The sequence below is a fragment of the Sander lucioperca genome, chromosome 17 (assembly GCF_008315115.2).
Source record: "Sander lucioperca isolate FBNREF2018 chromosome 17, SLUC_FBN_1.2, whole genome shotgun sequence".
Lineage (NCBI taxonomy): Eukaryota > Metazoa > Chordata > Actinopteri > Perciformes > Percidae > Sander > Sander lucioperca.
The window spans coordinates 25,310,798-25,331,185 of record NC_050189.1 but is presented as its reverse complement, the minus strand read 5'-3'; the positions used below and the strand labels follow the sequence as shown (position 1 = coordinate 25,331,185).

Below are 20,388 nucleotides of genomic sequence, written 5' to 3'. Positions count from 1 at the left end.
TCAACCTATAATCAATTGAATACACTACAAAGGCAATATATTTAATGTTCAAACGATTAACTTGCAAATATTCACTCATTTTGAATTTGATGCCTGCAACACGTTCCAAAAATCAAATCAAATCGAAGCATTGACGTCAATGCTGCTGCCAGTTCTGTCGTTGTTGCTGCCAGTTCTGTCGTTGTTTACCTTTTTCTTCTTCTAGTCCGTAGAAATAGCAAAGTCGGTAGGCTTTCCTCATTAGCGCCACCTCTGTTCAGGAGAAGAGTGCAACTAGTGTAGTGACCACCACACGCGAGTATAAACAGTTACGGCGCTCCCATGACGTCACACTGGCGCTCGACAGGTCGGCTGCAGCGAGTATACCACACGTGTCAGCATTCCTCCTTGCTGCTCAGCTTTGGTTACATGGAGCACGGACGCCGCTGTGTAATGCACTGAAAAAAAACTGTACAATTTAAATGGGCCACTTGGGTTTAATAGTTTAATTCTGATATTGCAAAAAAAGAAGAAAAAAAAGGGGGATCTATTTCAGGTAGTGACAACGCTTTTATCTTTGTCACCCCAATTTTTATTTTGCGGAATAACGTTTCTGTTCTGTAAATTCATGTTCGCAAATTCTCAATTTGAGGCTACTTATACCTATTTGTGTGCTTATATTTATACGTGTATGCAAATTATCTAAATTTCACCCCTGATACTTGCTGCAACTTGGATATTTAATTATTTATTAAATTACATTACCCTAAACTATTTCACATTTAAGAAAGACAAAAAATATTTGTTTGTACTGGTACAGAACACATCCCAAGCTTCGAAAGCATATAAACTGCACATTTTCAATGTAGTCAATAGCCTGTGGTCAATCTCATAGCTAATTGTAGCTGTAATGACTAGAGGTGTGAATCTTCACTGATCTCCCGATTCGATTACGATTATCATGTCAGCGATTCGATATCTCGATGCATCACGATGCGTCAAATACATTTTTCTATTAAAGCCATATAGGATATTTAATTCATAGCTTTTCCAGCTTCAAAAACAAAACATTCTGCAGTGCTCTAATACTAAATAAATTGGATGCATAAAACTACAGCACTGAGCACATGGCACTTACTGAATGTGCAAAACATAACAGAATATGTAAACAGAAAGGTTGTTAGGCCTACATTAAATTGTAAACAGAAATAATCGATTATGGCCCGGCCGATTATCGATGTAGCATCGTCCATGTCCACGATTCGATGCATCGATTATTTGATTAATTTCAACACCTCTAGTAATGACCATAACTTTCATTAAATGCTACCAGTGGACTGGAGTTGCTGACCATCATCATCTGCTGCAGCGGTATAAGCTTTTACATCGCATAAACAAACAGGAGAGATATTAGATACAAGTGAGTAAAAAGGGTTGCCAGGGAAACAGCATTGAAGAGTCTCAGTTTTAATCTTTCATCCATCAAACTATTGGCTTAAAAATGAGTCGCCGGCAGCATGTTAGATCCAAGGCTGGAAATAGGAGCAGAAGCCTTATCATACATATTCCACTGTTGTATAGCAGAATGTGAGGAACACAAACATAAGAAGTGTGATGGTGCATCTGAAACTACAGCTGTTCACTGCAACAACATGTGGCTGTCTCCACAGAGGTTCCCATCAATGACAGTTATCTCGGGATCCTCATTATTAAGATAGACAGGTCGAACACTAAACAAGCCAACAATACACCCAAGACCTGCATCCATCCTGCCATGGCTGTCAGGGTTATCAAAGACCATCAAACTCTGACAGAAAATAGCCCATAGCAGAGATTTAGAGACCCGGGCAACAGCAATTTGAGAGTGAGTGACAAGCAAACGTTAATCCTGCTGCTGGCTCAACAGATTTTACATGAGAGATGTAGAAAGCGTTAGCAGCAGCAGGTGATCAAAATGCACCGCTGCACAGACAGCACTCTGACTACAGTAAGTCCCTGATTAATTAGTGAGGATAGGGCTGAAGCGTGGGAGGCTGGCGTGGGTGAATGGAGGGATGGATAAATGTACGGGTATGTATGTAAGGATGGATAGATGGGAGTAGGCGGCGGATGCTTTGGTGGGGGGTTGATAGGCATTTTTTAAGGGATGTTCCTACACTAGTTTTCTGGGGGGTGGTGGGGTGTGTGGCGAGCCATCAATGTAGCAGCCGATCAATGACACAGCGAGAGGCCGGGCAGGGCCCTGGATCACGGCTGGTAAATGACTTCAGTGATTTGGAGCTGAAGTGGGGGAGGTGCATGAGTCAGGGAGAGTGAAATGATCAGTCAATGAAATAAAAATGCATTCACACACGGTCAAGAGAAAGGAGAAAAAAAGTGTGCTGGGTACAGAGCACCTGTCAGTAGGGCTGGCCGATATGGCAAAAAATAAGATCACGATAATTTTTTCCATATTGATCAATATCGATATTTATCACGATATATAATTTGATAATGCTGCCAGTTTGAAGAGTATCCTGATAATGACTGATGCCTGAAGAAACCAGAGGGTTCATAAGTTTTTTTTTTTTAAGACTTTAGAATCTAGTTTATTAACATAAAAAATAAAATAACATAATGTAACATTTAACTGTGCAAACATGGCTTGGTTTAGAATATATTTTGTGATAAAAGAATATATTGAATAACATTTAACTTTGCAAATATGCTTTATCTGCCTTAACAAAACAGTACAAGTTAGTAATGTAAATGCAAATAATGTAACTAAAACTAAAAGCTGTGACTACTATCACATTCACTTTTCATATGGTGCAATGGTCGCAAAAGACGACACGATTGATATTTGTTTTTCAGCCCCGCTAGCGCTGCTAACAGCAGAAGAACCACTAAGACGTTGGACTAACGTAAACATGGGCCCGCATTTTCAAACTCTGGGTGTGGTCGCTGGGATGGTACCTTTTCAAGTGACAGAAAAGATTGGTTGTGTTTCCCATCTTGGTCAGTTTTGCAGACTGTGTTAATCTGCGCTTCGTCACTTTTGAGATATCCAAACCACTTCCATATAATTGACGTTGTGTTACCATTTTTGTCAACAATTTCCTCAGCTTTGGAGTTCACTTTCACCGTTGCTTTCGTGCCCATGCCCCTCGGTTCCACTCATTTCTTCCATTTTCTTCACCGCCGGAAGCTCAAACAATGCTCTGCGTAGGAAATGGGTGTGTACTTTGACATGCAAGCCAAAAACTTCTTCTTCTTCTACTATTGACATTTTTTGGTGATTGGCAAACTACTTTTGCTGTGCATTACCGCCACCTTCTGAAATGGAATGGCGTTTATTTCTGCTGTGTGATAGATCATCCATATCGAGTAAAATATGACCAAAGTTAATCATCGTTATCGACCTGCGTTTAATCGCATTCCCATATCGAGATGTTTTATCGCCCAGCCCTACCTGTCAGTCTCTCAAAAACGACCCACTCCCTGAATCACAGTTCATGGGATGGGATGGGATGGGATTTCCCTGCAGATTTACCATTCTCACACAACTTGTAGTACACCCTGACGACAGACAGTCAAGTCAGTCCACTGTGAAACTGTGAAAGCCTTATTAAATATTGACACCATGATAGAGCTATCATTTCTTCTCTAAGCAAAAAGTGGCAGTATTTAGCTATAGCAGCTTTTTGGATGGAATCTTTAGGGTCTACTTTTCAACTGATCAAGACACTAAGCAAAATGGGTGGCTTATGTTTTATTCAGCAATGTAAGATTCAAATAGTAAGTATGGTCAATGTAGGAAAATGATGGAAATATGTGAGCATTTTATCATATCAGTGATTCTTTCTGCTTCAGTGCTTTTACATTTAGCTAAATCATAAATCATGTTAAAAGCATGCTGCTGAAATCTAGAGATCCACCAATCTGACGCTGAATCAGTTTTGGTGTCGATACCGACTAATAAACAGATCTGGTATCGGCCAAGACATGACCAATCTGCATTAGGTTTCTTTATCAATGTCATAAAATTCAGTGTTTCGGTCATTGCGGGCCAGAGTTCTTTGGGCCATTGCTATATCTGGCCTCACGTTAGCTTACATTAAAATGATTTAAATTAATTGAACACGTAATTTGGTAAAAAGAGAGTACTGGTATAAGCTAGGTACTCTGTCTTGAGTTGAGGTATCAGCATTGGAACTGGGGGAGAAACAGTTAGTGCATCCCTAAAACCGTCTTAGCTCATCCAACTTTCAACTGTGGCATACAGTTTTTGCCATTATAATGTCTACACCACTGCAATTTCTATACAAGTTGCCCCATACATCAAAATAAAATTCAAAAACATCTCTAGAAGACAAACTACACTAATACATACAAATATATAAAGACTTTGGCAAATTCAAATGATTGTAAATAGGATGGGATTTCCTTTTTACTTCATGGAAACAAAAGTGCAAGCAATCTATAGCAAGAAGTGCGATTGGTATGATTTCAGTGCTGGCTTTCCTGACTAGTGTGAAGCCTTATCCTAGGCTAAATACATTCAAGAATCACCTTGAATCACCGAAACTGGGCCGATGTGTAAATATTTCTGTGTAATTAGACCAAGTACATAGGAAGTGTTTGAAAGAAAGGGTTCAGATTTCAGTACAGGTAAAGGTGCAACACAGGTCAGACAGACCTGAAGAGAAGTAATTTAGACATGTCCGTTCCAACTACTGTACTAAGAAGTTATGATGAATGACTGGACTTAACATAGTTAAAGTGAATTATGCAGGCCATTAAAAGTTTGGGCAGTACTGTGTAAAAGGTGTTAGGGGCCAACAGGCCAGCACAAAAAAAGCTCAATCTCAATGTAAAACACTGCAGCTTTCCAGGTTTGCGGAGACGTTAACACTCTCTGGCATTTCCTCTGAAAGCCACTCTGACAGGCCCTGAAGAAGATATTCCCTGCTAGCTTTGCCATGCTGAGGCCTGCCCCCCTCCTCCTACTCCACAATGCCGTGACACAGGATTAGCTTTCATTAGAGAAGGCGTTGTAATCAGCTTTGGAGCATAGCAGAGACGGAACAATGGAGGAGGCAGAAAGGATCTGGAAGACGGGGTGCTATGGGTGCATGCTCGGGTGTATGCAAGCTATTCCCACAAATGGAACCTGTGGCACATTACAGCCAGACAGCTTCCTAGCCACACTTATCTGCATATTCCCCAGTGTTATGTACTACACCTAAAAGACTGCTATCATGACAAACATGACTAATTCCTTGACTTGTCATTTTAAGGCCCTCGCACAACAAGCAGACAGTCAGCTGCTGTTAACATTTTCTGACCATTATTGGCAGTGTACAGACAATAAGAGAGAAAGATATATGACTGCTGCTGTTTGGACAAGTGAATCTGAGATTGCACCTATTTAGTCTGGTTTATCCTTAATTGCTCCCAAGCAAGACCATGAGCTAACACTGATGCAAAGCAAAGCAATGTGCTCACTGGGTCAACTGGCTGTTGGCTTTAGTCTTTCTTTGTGGAACTGCACAAAGTGAGTCAAAAATTCAGTGAGCTCAAATTTTACAACTGATCACAACTCTAAATTGTCATTCATAAATCAAATTAAAGTAAATCAGGCTACCCCATAAGGTCTATGCTATCACGTGTCTGGTCTTGGCCTCAATGATGGCATCTTTCTGCAGGGCTTCAAGGCTACAATTTCAACCTTTTCTTCAGATGGTAAACAGAAAGGTCAGGCAGCTAAGAAAGGATTGGGAGGCGCATTTGGATTCCAGTCTGGACAAAATCCTGTCCCTACTCGTGCACAGAACCACCTTTGTGTGAATCCTTCACCACTCTCCATCATGCTGTCAACTGGCACTTGTATTGGGAAGGACTGACGAAACAGGTCTATCGAGAACATATGTCCCCACTAACCCTAGAGAGCTTCACCAGAGCACAGACAGCCACTTTACAAAGCGTTCTTGTTGGTGGCTTGTTCTATGAGTGTGTAGTGACATACAGACGGGTGGCTGGACACGATACAGATCCGCTGTGTGCAGTTCAGCTAGGGTTGCAGTTGTCACAAAACCAAAGGTTTGACTTCAAAAGCTTGACTACTAAGTTTAACATGTGAAACTCAATACTATAATGATACCATTACAGCAAAGTACAAATATATTGCAGTATGCTACCACAATTAAACTGGACAGCTTTGCAGCAACATTTGCAAAATGGTCAGGTCCAAAAGCAAATTAGTTCTACATTTTGCACCTGGGATTTGTTGTTAAATGTTGCTGTTTTTATCAATTTCACTGCCTGCTACAGTCAACATACATATGCACTAGAGCCCAACCGATAAAAGATTTTTAAGGCCGATATCGAAAAAATCCGATATTCTGATATATCGGGCAATATATATTTTTTATTAAAAATCCCAAAACGCGTAACAAAACATAAAGAGATTTCCCTAACATTAGTTATTTGTAGTTATTTATGAGTCCTCACTAAAATAATATGATAATGCAGTTTAAAAATAAACTTCGCAACAGAACAGAGGAACATCAAAATATATTAAAGTTCTGATAAATAAAATGTATAAAAATACAAACTTAAGATATGAAACTTAAAGTCCTTTGAACAAAAACACAACATTATTAATAGACATATTGTATTAATCTTCATAAATATAACTTTGAACAAGACTGGAAAAAAATATTCTGTTAAGTTCTATACGTTCTGATAAATAACAACAGCAAAATATAAACTATATACAGTATATGAGGTAGTGTACTGAATCAGTCAGTCCTCAATAGCTCCAGTCCAGCAGAGGCAGGTTGTAATACAAGAAGCAAAGTTTAAAGGGTGTTTGGTCTGTTTTTATTTTATTTTTTAAAATATTCATTCATCGGTCATTATAGATGCTGATACCGATAGTTTGGAAAATGCCTAATATCGGCCAATAATATCGGCCCACCGATATATCGGTCGGGCTCTAATATGCACATCAATAGGAAAATGTTGCAGAAACTCCAACTGACTTCAGTGTTTTCTGTAGTCATTCACAGCTTGCCTCTGAGATAATATGCCTCAACAGGCGTGATCGCACCTCCCAAGGAGGGCTCGTTGGCAGCCGAGATGTTGGCATTTCTAGAATGCAATTACTAGACGCATACAGAGGGGTTGAGGCCAGTCTATATTTTCACCCACACTTGGTAAACGGAGCCTACAAGACTTGAGGCTGACCCAAAAAAAAAAACACTGCCTGAACTGTAGATAACATTCCTCATTATTAATTAACCTTAATTATCCCTTACTCCTCTCAGCTGGGGAGGTTACCTGCTAGACTTGAAAGTGAATACCTCTCTGCCACTATCACAATGATCTGTAAACTGGGGCAAACCCTCCCAACCATACTAGAATAGCCCCATCACATATGTGAAAGGGCATTCCTCAATGCTGTGTCAAAAGGACAAGGGAGGGTCAGAAATGGCAAGCACAAATCAAATAAATAAAGCTAAAATATCTCAGTTGAAACTGTACTGAGTTAGCATTTAAGTATAAATAAGACATATAATATTGTAACAAGCATCTTTCTGGCATCAAATGTTTGTATCCAAGAGATCCATGGTTGAGTTTTAATTTCTGGCAGCCTGACTGTGGTTTTTCTGAGGGACAGGTGGTAAGGCAATGGGATGGCGCAGCCAGCCACCTCCTCCCACCTCTTGCCAAGACAACAAGGCCCCTAAGAGTCCCCTTCCTTTGCCATTGCTTCCTTTCCCCCTCTTGCCTACGCCCACCTCTCAAGCCCATCTCTAGGCCATGACTGTGCGGGTGTGGTGGGTTCTCCTGCCAGCAGGGGCACCTGACTGCCAAGAATGAAAAGCAAGAAAATGACACTGGGCTGGGATAGGAGGGAGGGAGGGCAACAGAGGAATTACTTCTCTAATGAACAAAGGAATTCTGAGTCAGCAAGGAACACACACACGAACACACACACACGAACACACACACACACACACACCTCGCCATTCCCGGCCCCCTGGATGAGCTCTATATATCAGGAGAAGCTGTGACGGAACCCCTGAAGTAGCTGCTATTATGTAACCCTTCTGGGCTAAAAGTGACTGTAACGTAAATCATCCTTCCCTGCTGCCAGCCTGACCTCCATACTGCAGAGACAGCACTTTCAAAATTCACTCGTGGAGTATTATGCTGAAGGCACCATCTGTACAGGCTTTACTAGCGGACGTGAGATTAAAGGCAGTTAAAGCATCACTTTCGAAAGCCATCTCTGCAGTCAGCATCTGATCAAAGATAAGAGATGTAAGTAAGGGCCAGGGTAGTGCTGGGTAGTGTGGGTCAAGCTGTAGAGGACTGCCTAGGTCGTGCCCCTGATCCCTCTGGGCCAAACAGGCCTGCCACAAAGGTCATGTGTCGTTGAGGATCATGTCAGTGAGTAAATTCAGGACTCAGAAGGAACACTTGACAGCTTGACTGCCTGAAGGGAGACTCCCAGACTCTCCTCTGCTGTGGTCAAAGGCCTTTGCTGTTCATGCATATCTTTTTACATTTACAGACCAGATACAGTAGCTCAGCTTTTTTCAATGGCTTTACTTCTGAACTTTTAAAGACATTCCCACTTGGTATGTTCCTCTGCAGAGCTACCCTTAGCCTCAGTTGGTGCCTCTCATTTATTACTATTACATGACCATTACACGTATATTAAAAGACTGAACATGCAGGACAAGTGGTATTAAACAACTGTATTTTACGTTAATAATAATAATTTCCTTCACTAAATGCAAACGGAGGCACAAAAGCATACGCTGCCATATATCCTGGCAGTTTTCTGATTCTAAAACAGACTATATTTGCTTTCATCAAAAGCAAATAGGCTTTATAAAGACATCCCATGCAGGGCGGCAGCCTAATACTGTGAAAGTGCGTAGCTCTGTACGATATACACCATCTGTTAGGCTGAAAAGAAGTCTCTGCCCTCTTAACTGCGGTCTACAAAACAGATAGTTCTCAACAAATGTTTAACACAGCTTACAACTACTGCCTGCCAACGTTACTGTCAAGTGTTAGAAAAAAAATGAATTTGGTCTGGTAGAGGTGGAATGCTAAATTGATTAGATTCTTGCCAATAGCTGCCGAAGTGCTGGCTTAAAATCACTCGAAGATACATTATCTGCCGGCTGACTGGCAGATTTGTACCTCGATTTGGTGTCCCCAAGGCTTGCCACATTCTTCCAGGGGGATCGGATTACGTTCTGTAGAGGGAGACGGGCCCGAAGCATTATGGGTGTTTTGGTCTTACAACATGGGTCTGACACAGTTGAGCAGCAACGTTAGCAAGCGATTGTGCAAAAAGGAATGAAAAGAAATGCTGAATGAATGGCAGACAGTTGCCTAGAGGAAGCATTGCAGTCATGGTTGAGAGCAGGGATGGCAGAACCGAAGCTAAAACTAAACAGAGGAAAAAGACGAGCAATATGTAGTTGGAGGCTGGCTGGAATACATGACAGAGAGATAGAAAATAGTTGATCCAGTGAAAAAGAAAAAAAAAAAAAAATCAGCCTCGTACAGTCTGTCTCAAAGGTTTGACAGGAAAAAAGACAGTGTCGACTAGTAAGTAACTGTCGAGCCCCAGTAGAAAAGCTGTCAAAGACATTGTAGTCTTTAGTCTTCTTGAGACAGTGTGTCATGGACATACCCATACTTCTGTTCACAGCGGTAACAGTACGCCAGTAAGCTTGTGTGTCACTTCTCAACCTTGCCAGTTGCTGTGGGGGCTGGGCCACTATTAAAGGCTTGCATGATATGCCAAAAAACATTACAGCTCGTTAGTTGTCATGTCTGGTGTGTGTATGTGTGTGTTAAATGAGTGGAATGGGAGGCTCCTACTACTTCATTGAGTTTGACATTCTTTAGTCATCACCGCACATATGAAAACACACAGATGCATGTATGAACATGCACAACATTGAACTAGTGCATCACTCAACCACTGTCTACTAAGAAACAGGATCTCTCTGCATGCAATCAATAAAGCAAAATGCAACCGCTCATAAGTGGCAGGCCCACTTGACAGCAAAAAGATACAATAGGAGTCCACGAGCCCTCCCTCTACTCCTAATGGTTCGATTGGGAGCTGGACGGCATTAACGCTCAAATCATTGATCAGTGTAAGTTATGGCTCCCCGGTGCGGTTTGGACAGGCACAAAATCAATCACAGTCCTGGGACACACTAACCTCTCCACAATCTGGCTAACAGAGGCACACTGTGAGCTCAGACTGATGAGATATCAGTTTGCACTATCATCGCGCTCCCCTTGGCCTGGCAACTGTGGAGGCCAACTCAGACTCGGCTTTACTTCCAGGTGGGTTGTGACTGTCTGTGACCGACCTTGTGTTGGCAAACAACAGTCTATCGGAGACAACCCTCTATTGAAAATTAAATCTGACTTTAACCAAGATAAATTTAACTTGCAAACACTAGCAGACTGTTCCCAGAGAAAATGTAGTGCTCAGGGCCTATTGCCAGGAATGAAATGTCACCTGGTGGTCCTTTTTGAGATGACCCTTAGGGCCTGTTTCAACAGACAAAACAGCGCGCACACACAACACACACACTTCAGTCACGACTCTGGCCAGCCTCTGCAGAGTGTGTTTTGAGTGAGTGGGCCCAGGCAATGAATGGTCCTGTCCTGTCCTGTCCTGTCCTCCTCTCCTCTCCTCTCCTCTCCTCTCCTCTCCTCTCCTCTCCTCTCCTCTCCTCGTGGGCAGGAGTGACTGAGAGGCCTGCCATCATCAGCTCTGGGGCAAACTTAACCCCTGCTTGCCTGGTTTTCGCTCAAAAAAGGCTTGATTGTAAATTCATGCAAAATGTCCTTCCAGACTTGCAAGTACAATTTTTTAAATGAGGTCCTGATTGACTAGAATTCTGGAAATAAATATATGGATGAGAAACATGCTAGCCAACACCAGTAGTGTCTCGTCTAGTAACACAAATGCCAAAAGCAACATCCTGTCAGGTCAATTACAGAACAAGCTGATATCCAATGAAAGATTTTTTTTCCCTATGGGAGACAAGCAGACACCAACCCAATTCACCACCACGTGGAATAAAAGGGTTCATTTTCAGCCAGGTGGTCTATAATTAACGCGTGTGAATGAGCGTAAATAAACCTTGGGGCCTCGACTCACCTCCAGCTGTATTTGTATAGCTGGAGTTTCTCTCTCGTCCACACACTGGGTACTTTAGCTAGTTAGTTAACAACACCTGAAAGAAAGGAGCAGGATCAACAGTGAATGAACAACGGCAAAACAACGTGGCATATAATGCGCTTATTTACCAAAATGTAATTAGGGCTTTCCTCAATTAAGCACATTTTTTTTCATTTGCTTAATGGAGCTGAGAAATAAAAACGGTTAAAAAGGCTCCACCCAGAACCTGAGAATAGCCTGTGCTTTGCACAGTTGAGAGTGAGAATACATTTCTTTTCTTAAATGCCCTAAAAATACTAAATCACACCATACAAGACTAAAACTAAAAAGTGGTTACATTTCTCTTATTCTTGCCCCCACGGTTACTCGAGCCTTTAATGAAGTATTCCATTCCATAACACTTGATTAAAAGTATTGATTGGTCTGATAATTAAAAAGGAACTGTGCATACAACATGATCTCTCTCTATGTCTGATAATAAGATTAATTTCTCGAGCCGCAGCTGAAATGATGAAGTGGTAAATAAAAAGGTGAGGAAGTGGAGTTAACCCTCCGTTGCCTTCTTTCATAGTGGCGCAAACAACCGGCAAGCTGGTACACATGACATTCATTATAAGTCCCACACATACTTCACTTCAAAAAAGGTATCCTGCTTTATAGTGAAAAGCTGCCAGTGCTGAAAATGCCCTGAAAAATGTCAAACTGCATTTCAAGGCCTGAAGCCCGTCACTGGCCAGAAACCACTGGGCAAATCGTCTGAATGCACAGAGCTGATGCCATGTTGGCTGATGCTGTTCTCTGCGCCTGTGCTTCAGTGATCAGTCAAACCGAACCCCCACCAAAATAAAGCTGCAGTGGACTGAAGCGCTACAACCTGAATAGAACTGTTCAGCTCAAACACCCTACGAAAAAAAGAAAAAATTGAGAGTAATGATTAGACAACGTTGGGCTGAAATGAGAAAATTAGGCCTCACTGGCTGTCATTCCCCAAAAAGACACAGTAAGGTCATCATAACAAACTCCCTCATAGCTAAGGTTTGACTTTACTTGTCCACCCATAATGCCCAATAAAATGTTCAGGTTGTATATTGCCTGTGTTTCTTGCTCGTGCTCCCACACACATGCCCACATACTGAAAATGACAGAAATCTGCATATTCATCAGGTTGCATTTGCATCCGATTCAATATGTGTGTGTGTGTGTGTGTGTGTGTGTGTATATGTGTGTATGTATGTGTATGTGTGTGTGTGTGTGTGTGTGTGTGGGCAAGTACCCATGCCTACATGATAGCAGAGAAGAGGCAATCTCGACTCAACCGTTGCCATGAGATATTGCGCACCCTTATGCGATTCCCCCCTATACATGCACTGAGTCGATGAGCTCACACAAGAGTTACAACATCCCTCCCGCTGCGGTGACTTTTCTCTGCTTACTAATCTACCATTTACAGGCAGCCCGCATATGGCTTTACTCATTTTACCCATATTTAAATACAAACCATCGCCTGGCACAACACAGGAGTGTGTCTATGTTTGCATATGTCCCACAGCGACATGCAGGGCCTTGTCCCAACCCATGAAGACAAGTCTCCCATTTAGCATACAGGTATGTTTTCACTACAAGGAACGTCCTCCTCCTTGGAATAGAGACAAGTATAGCAGGAAAACGGACACCCAAACTGAAGAAGTTTTGTCCTTGATGTAAAAAAAAATTGCCGTTTTACTCTACGGCACAAAACATTATTCAGTTCCGCTAAAATGGTTTTACATTTAGCATGCGGTTTGAGGTGGCTGTGTGTGCATACCTGTGGGCTGGGGTTAAATAAATTCAAAAGGCAATTCAAAATGTAAACAGACTGCAATTATTTTGCTAATGATAAAGCTATGGGTCTACTTTAAGGACACCGATACATTGATTTTAAATGATGCACCAATCTGCTAAAAGAAAAAAAAAAAAAGAATGAATCAATGTGGCTTCAGCAACAATACATTTACTGTCTCATTGGGTCACCTTCATCCTGGGTGTCAATACATCACCATAATTATTATTAATAATGACAGACAAGCACTGCAGATGAACAAAACTACCGAAAGATGCCTAAAGTTAGAGATCCCCAGCCTTTCCTGTCCCTGAAATGAATGGGACAGGTAAGTGATAGAAATCTATGCATCTTTATCTGTAAAGGTGGCACAGTATTTCCACTTGCTAACTTCTGATGCTGGAGCAGTAGTAGTCTGCCTTCATACCCACTTGCTCATCCACAGCACCCCCTCAGCCACATTCATTGGCTTTCACTCCCCAACCTGCTCCCTCCCCCTCTACTAAGGTGAAATTGGTGCTGTCACGACTACTACTAGTGGTACTATTACCAAGGGAAAAGCTCAGCTCAAATGTTCAGTGTTTTGTAAATGCCAACTAACTTTTTAAACACATTTATTCCCCTTGCAGAATAATGTTTTCAATATAATTCTGTTGTCTTTTTCCGATTCACCATGCAAAATAATTAATCAAGTTATGCACAAATAAATAAATCACAAATCGCTCCTGACCCAAATCATAATCCACTCAGTTGGTAATTGAATTGAGTCTCTGTTAAGCCAATGATTCACAGCCCTTGACAAAGCATTTGCTCTCAGTTTTAGCTTAACAGCATTTGGCAACAATCCCGTGACAGATGGTTTTCTATATTTGAATTTTGAAGAAAATCCACTTCCTAAATGAACAAAAAGTGACCCATCATGTAGCTAATGGGCATTCATTTATACATGAGTGTGTATACTCAACCCTCAAAATCCAATTTCTTGGGACTTGAGGTGATTTACTACTCTACTGGCCTCTAATGTAACCCAGCAACCCAGTTGCTCCCAGTTCACTGGGTTAGCCGTTCCTCCCCCACACACCCTCACTGTACTGGTTGTCCAACATGTAGTTACACGTGTTGTAGACAATGTATTGATTGATTTGTGACTGTGCTGTGACCGGCTCCAGAGAGGCACCTAATGACACACGACTCCTGTCCCTGTTCCAAAACGCTTTTCTTATACGAAGGCTGATTTTGACCACATACGATAGCGCAACTTTATGATCCATGGCTCACGGATGCCACTGTGGGTACAGACAATCAGGAGCGGTATTTTTCAGTTTGGTCCTCTGGTTGAAGAGAAAAATGTGGCACATGTAAGGTACTTATGACACAATAGTACAAAGCTGTATTAAAACTCCGTCCCTTGACATAGAAGCTACAGAACTGCTGCTGAACTAACTGTACCAGTCCAAACGTATCAACAGTGTGAGTTCAAAGGCTTGCAAAAATCCCTGAACTGTACTCATAGGCTTGGCAACAACCTAAAAATGCCAAGGTCGGTAAACAGTTTTTCTCCACCTATTGCTTTATCAAGACCCAACATCCATTTGTTCACATGAATTAGCAAGAGCAGCAGCTAATGCATGGAGTCAGATTACAACCTCTGTGCAGAGCCGCCTTTATCCCCCTATATGGAGCTTAATCTGTCCAAATCCGCCGCTTTGCTGTGCCCTAAATCCACAACAGAGCCTAATTCCTCTTTAATCTAATGAGCGGTAAAGGTGCACTTACTCAGGTTCAGAATACCACAGACTGTGTATCTGAGCATCACATCACAACAGAGGTAGTTCAGGTCTTCCCTACAGTACCATGCCATGATGCAATACATTATTGTCAAAAATCTCTGAAAGAGTCTCTCGCGTCACAGCAGTCTAGGCAAGCAGATCCTGTACACGACTCGATCGGCTTTGATCGCTTGTTTGGTTATCTTCACGTAACTTACAGTTTCTGCTGTAGGCGACATTTCCAGGTCGAGCTGGTTGAGTGGACTGCTGTCAAAAGATGCTGAGGAGGAGGCGGCCGGTCCCCCAACCACCAGCACCCAGGCTTCTTCACATGCAAAGGAGACGTGACAGCAGTCCCTGAAGACTTATGACACTAACTTTTTTTTTTTTTTATTCAGAAAAAACATCCACAGAGCAACACAACCAACCTAAATCTTGCACGCTCATTGTTCATGGCAAGGTTGCAGCCTGGAAAGAAAACACTGGAAATAAATTGAGGCCAGCAGCTGAAAGCTAGGCCAAAAAGCAAACTATGCTGCACAATTAATAATAATTGTGATCAAGATTTTTCTTCCTGCAAAAAAATGCAACTTGATTGGGTATGGTATTGACAGTTTGCTAATTAAGTGCCTGGTGCAGCAGATCTGTTCACAGGTCAACTATCTGACCAATCACAGGTCAATTTAACCACTCTGCCTCTTAAACACGCTTTCACCTGCATGGATAGACAGCTAAATCCATTTAGCTGTTGCTGTGGAAGCATAATAATATTTATTGGCAGTATTAATATTTTTGAGTGCTGCAAGTTATGATTACTTGTAGTATCAATTAATCTGGAGATTGATTATTGTTTTTAAATAATGGAGTTCCGTTTATAACATTTTCAGAAAATGCCCATCACAATTTCCTAAAGCCCAATCAGACATCTTTAAATTGCTTGTTTTGTCCAAACCCACAGTCCTGAGTGACTGACGGTAATCAATTATCAAAACTGTTGCAAATACATTTTCTGTCGATTTCATATCAGCTCTAGTATTACGTTCTGGTCAAATAAAATGATTCTGTTCCCAAAGATGGATTAATAATTGGAATATTGACATTCATAATTACCCTCATTATTTTTGCCATAATCAGACTAAACAAAAGAGGCGTGATCGTGCCTCTTTTTTCCTTTCAAACTTTCTAGAAGTAAGTCAATGCTAAAGCATCTACTATTAATGAATGATCAAATTCTTAGACAACTCTCAGAGAGGAGATCAATTCAGATCCATTAGAGGAAAAGCAACTTAATAGAGTTGCGTATCAATGATCAGTATCTTTGTCTCCTCACAATAAACACTTTTTTTGAGCAGCCAGTCACATTATTTGCAACCACCGAAGAATATTGGCAAGCCAGCTGCATAAAGAGACACAGAGAGTGTCACTGTGCTTTGTCTCCGTCCCACAGAGCAGCACATGCACATCATGTTTCACTCTTTATTAAAACGGATGGTCTTGCAAAAGTATAAATTTATGTGGCAAAAACAAAGGATGTAGTTACTGACAATCTGAGTCACCCAGGATTAGTAACACCAATGAACGTCTGACTTCTCAAAAACATGGCAGGCTATTTCCACGGAAATTTTAACTTCACAAATTACCGACAGAGCAGGATTCAAATCACATACTTTATAATAGAAATCGTATTGCAAATAAAGCTAATGATGATGCTTTTGCATGCTAATGAAAAAACATCACAGAGAATGACAACACCCCGAGGGAAATTCGTGACAAATGGTAATTTCATATCTCTGTATTTACACTGTGTTTGTAAGAAACACTATGATGGCGCACATGCCAGATTATGAACAAGAAGCAGAATTGTATGCAGGTGATCACATGTAAGGCAAGGATCAAGTATGTGGCATTACTTAATGTTCTGTTCTATAAATGACTCGGCTATCCAGCTGGGATCAGTGGCTGGCATTGCGCCGCTGTCACCACCACCACCATCTCTCCAGCCCACGCATGTCTGAGCATGGGGGCCTCTCCTCAAAAGTCAAATGTCAGATGTTATCCATCCCCACTCACAGAGAAGGACCCACCATCGGGGGCTCGGAGGCCCTGCTTCTTAGCTGGTGACGGAAAAACACCATTACTGAGCTCCTTCTGCTTTGGAGCGTGGTGGTTGTCATGATTGCACCATGACGACCATATTACTAACTCTTTATTTATTTATTTATTTATTTTATATCTAACTGAGGGTAGCTCTTGTGCAAACTAGCATTCAGTATACAACTGTAGAGCAATATTTTGTGTCCACATTCAATAGTAGGAATAGTTTATTGGTAATAGTGATATATTCAAAAGACTGTAGTAGCTACAACTGATGTTGATACAAGTTCAATGAATGATGCACAATAATAGCTAATTTGAGTTTAAGAAATTGCTTGATATTTTTTTTTTCCAAAGCAAAAGTGCAGAGAATTCACTGGTTTCAGGTTGTCTTTTGTGAATAGTTGCTGGTTTTCCAAATTCTATATGATAAGGTAAACGTCTTTGGGTTTTAGACTGTTGGCTGGACACAACAAGCAATTTCAGAATGTAAATTTGGGTTGTGGAAAATTCCGATTTTTTTTCCTCATTTTCTTTTAGTATTTTCTGACATTTCACGGACCAAAGACTAATCGACAGGTTTATTAATCACGAAAATAGCCGATAGTTGATGCCGTATGGCTAATAACTAGTAACAAAATCATGACCATAAATATCTGACCAAATAATCAGGATTGTGACTTGAGTCACAACATAATTACTTACTCAAATGTTACTTATGGTAAACTTAAAACAGCTGCAACACTTAACCAGCGAGCAGGAACTCTACACAACAGCAATACCAAACCACTCACATACAAGTGACAGCTCATTCAATGGAATAGTTAAATGCTGAAAGTGGCTCATATATTTCAGTTTCTTTCTGTCTGGCATGACATGTTCATGATTATCATTATGCAACTTCACCTGCCTCAGCTGATTAAACTCTTATGAGTAATTACTATGCTGCACCATTGGCTTTCAGGAGCATTATGATAATGCATTTTGAAAACAGGTGGACGCAAAGCACTTACGATAAGTTGGACTGACACCTTGTAGCAGGGCAAACTCGGCAGCTGAAAACAAATGACTTCACACCTATAGCCTGCAGTTATTTTGGAGAGGTGCTTTGTACACAGCCAGCGTCTGTGTTGTCACAATACTGATGCATTACCAAAACACTGACTTCACCAAACTTGAATGAATAATGAGTTAAATTACTTTGCTGATCTTGACATCAGGTTCAAGAGTGAGCCCTAGTAGAAGCTGGGCTCTCAGATTCCCTGACAGTCTCTCTAATGACTAATCAATACATTTTAACCTGATTAAGCCCATAGCAGAGCTTCACTAATGCAGAGCACTACGATGCAATACGATGGCATCCCCACAGCGTGACAAAGGCCAAAAGTAGTCTGTAGCTTCAGATCTGTATAAACAAGACCGGCCAAGTCTCCCTGTGATAATGTTAAATCTCTTTCAAACCCGTACTAGACATATCTATTTTTCATTACCCTTCAAGTTGGTGGAGACTGTAGGGGGATGATCTCTTGAAATATTCATCACGAAAAGCACCCAAGACATGCTCTGTGACTCTCTTTTAACCTTCTTATATACAGTATATGCTTTTAACACCGAACCCCATTTTCTGAGCAAAATGTAGCCATAAAACAACTGGTTAGCGCTTGACCTGCTACATGAAAGACTTTGTTGCAGTTATAATTTTTTCTTTTTAACTTTTTTTTTTTCCCCCCACGTTTCAAATGGCACAAGCTAAGCCTGAGAAAGCAATCAAGCAGATTTGCGATAGAGCTTGGCGAGCCAGAGCTCGGGCTTGCCTTTAATATAGTCAATGATTCTAGTCATGGTCTTTTGAACACTGTAGCATTGCCTTTCCTCCTCTTTCAACAAAATCTTAATGTTTAATGGTCCTGATGATCTAATCATTTCAACCGGTTGAACCCTTGCAACTAAGATAAGATAGATAAGATAGACGTTATTAATCCCACACTGGGGAAATTCCTGTGCTAAGCCTGAATAAAATTACCCAACGGTTCCCTCCTGTGATTGTGCACAATGTGATCATTGCACATGCCCGGTGTGATGTACTGGAGCTGGAGAGGATAATGGTTGTGCTAGTGCTGGATCACAACCAACCAGCACAAATAAACACATTCTGTCATCTCACTTCTGAGCAAAGGCTTTGGGTTTATCTTCCAACATGGGACATTTTCACTTAGAATGTCATTAAGGACTCATATTTTAACAGAAATTGGCAATAATGCTGCAACTTAAGTGGAGTGCTGCCTTTGAGTCAACATTAAAAGTCAAACATGGCTAGGCTACATTGCTCCTATTCCCTGTTCAAACCGGGGTAGGTCGACTTGATTATGATCTTTATGGCATTCTTATGGTAGACTGCAAAGGTGGAATGTCAGACCTGTAAACACAGAAGGCAGGAAGAACCACCCCATATGGCATGAACACTAAAGGCACACGATGAACACACTCATGAGAGATTACAAAACATACACATCAAGCAGTATTATGCAATGGTAAAAAAGAAAAAGAAAAGAAGCATTGGTAAAACTATGTTTGGTGATGCATGCAAAATGAGGGAAAACCGCCCTTGGGTTGAATGCACTGCTTGTACAATATCTGCATGCATACTGTAAAGCTGTGCACTGTGTAGCCTACTATATGAATCAAATGATCATGCATCTGGCACACTGCTGGCTGTTGTGAAAACGGTGCACATACATGGCAGCGGCTATATCACGCCTCACAGGCAGAATGTTACACATTTCTAGAAATATTCTTGCTCTGGTCCACAAACTGGAGTTACCCTCACTTCCTAGTTTACTGTTGCTGTCATAGCTCGGCTAACACCCTTCTTCCTCCATAGCCAGCAAACAATTTGCGTCTACATTTGCTGCTGCTGCTGCTGCTGCTGCTGCTGCTACGAAAGAGAATTCTTCAAGTGTGCTGCTGGTGGTCACAGAGAGAGCTGTGGTAGCGTCTCGCTCAGCGTGGCATGAAAAATTACACTTACATTTCACCACTCTGTCCGTCGTAGATAACTTCGGTTCATCATTCGGCTTGTTTTCGGACATTTCCAGTGTGATATAATATTGAGATATATAGCAGAAATGAGACTGAAAACGGTCCCTACGTTGCTCTTGCCGAACAACTCTTGAGTCTATCCGAGAAAAGAGACCGCAGTGATCTCACTCGGTCCTATCAGCGGCCAAAAATACTTGCAACGGGGTTACAATTTCACTGCTGGTGCTGTAGGAGCTGCTCTGTCTGATTTACTGTTACTCTGTATCAAGTTGTCTGAGCGCAGTGTGCAGTCAAACATGCTAACCCACAGGACCCGCCCCCAACTCACAGCGACTCTTTCTATAGGTGGAGAGTGGCAGGCTGCCACTCTGCCTGTACATTCACTTTTGTTTCTGTGTCAATGTGGCCTGGTATGAATAGTTTTTTACCTAATATTTGTTCACAAAAGCAGATAATATATTACATTGAGC

The 20,388-nt window shown here is 41.4% G+C and overlaps 1 protein-coding gene across 13 annotated transcripts in view; it reads right to left on the bottom strand.

Annotated features, from left to right (window-relative positions):
• The window catches only part of LOC116039874 (serine/threonine-protein phosphatase 2B catalytic subunit alpha isoform), a 79,382-nt gene extending 59,189 nt beyond the window's left edge, over positions 1 to 20,193 (bottom strand). For 7 of the 13 annotated variants that reach the window (XM_035993623.1, XM_035993620.1, XM_035993624.1 and 4 more), the window contains exon 1: positions 19,908 to 20,192. In XM_035993623.1, the coding sequence (XP_035849516.1) occupies positions 19,908 to 19,968 (61 nt within the window). In that variant the 5' untranslated portion in view covers positions 19,969 to 20,192. Of the gene's footprint in view, positions 1 to 19,907 lie in introns of all 13 variants that reach the window. The other 6 variants (XM_035993618.1, XM_035993621.1, XM_035993619.1 and 3 more) reach the window with 2 other exon arrangements.
• Between the last annotated feature and the right edge of the window lie 195 nt (positions 20,194 to 20,388).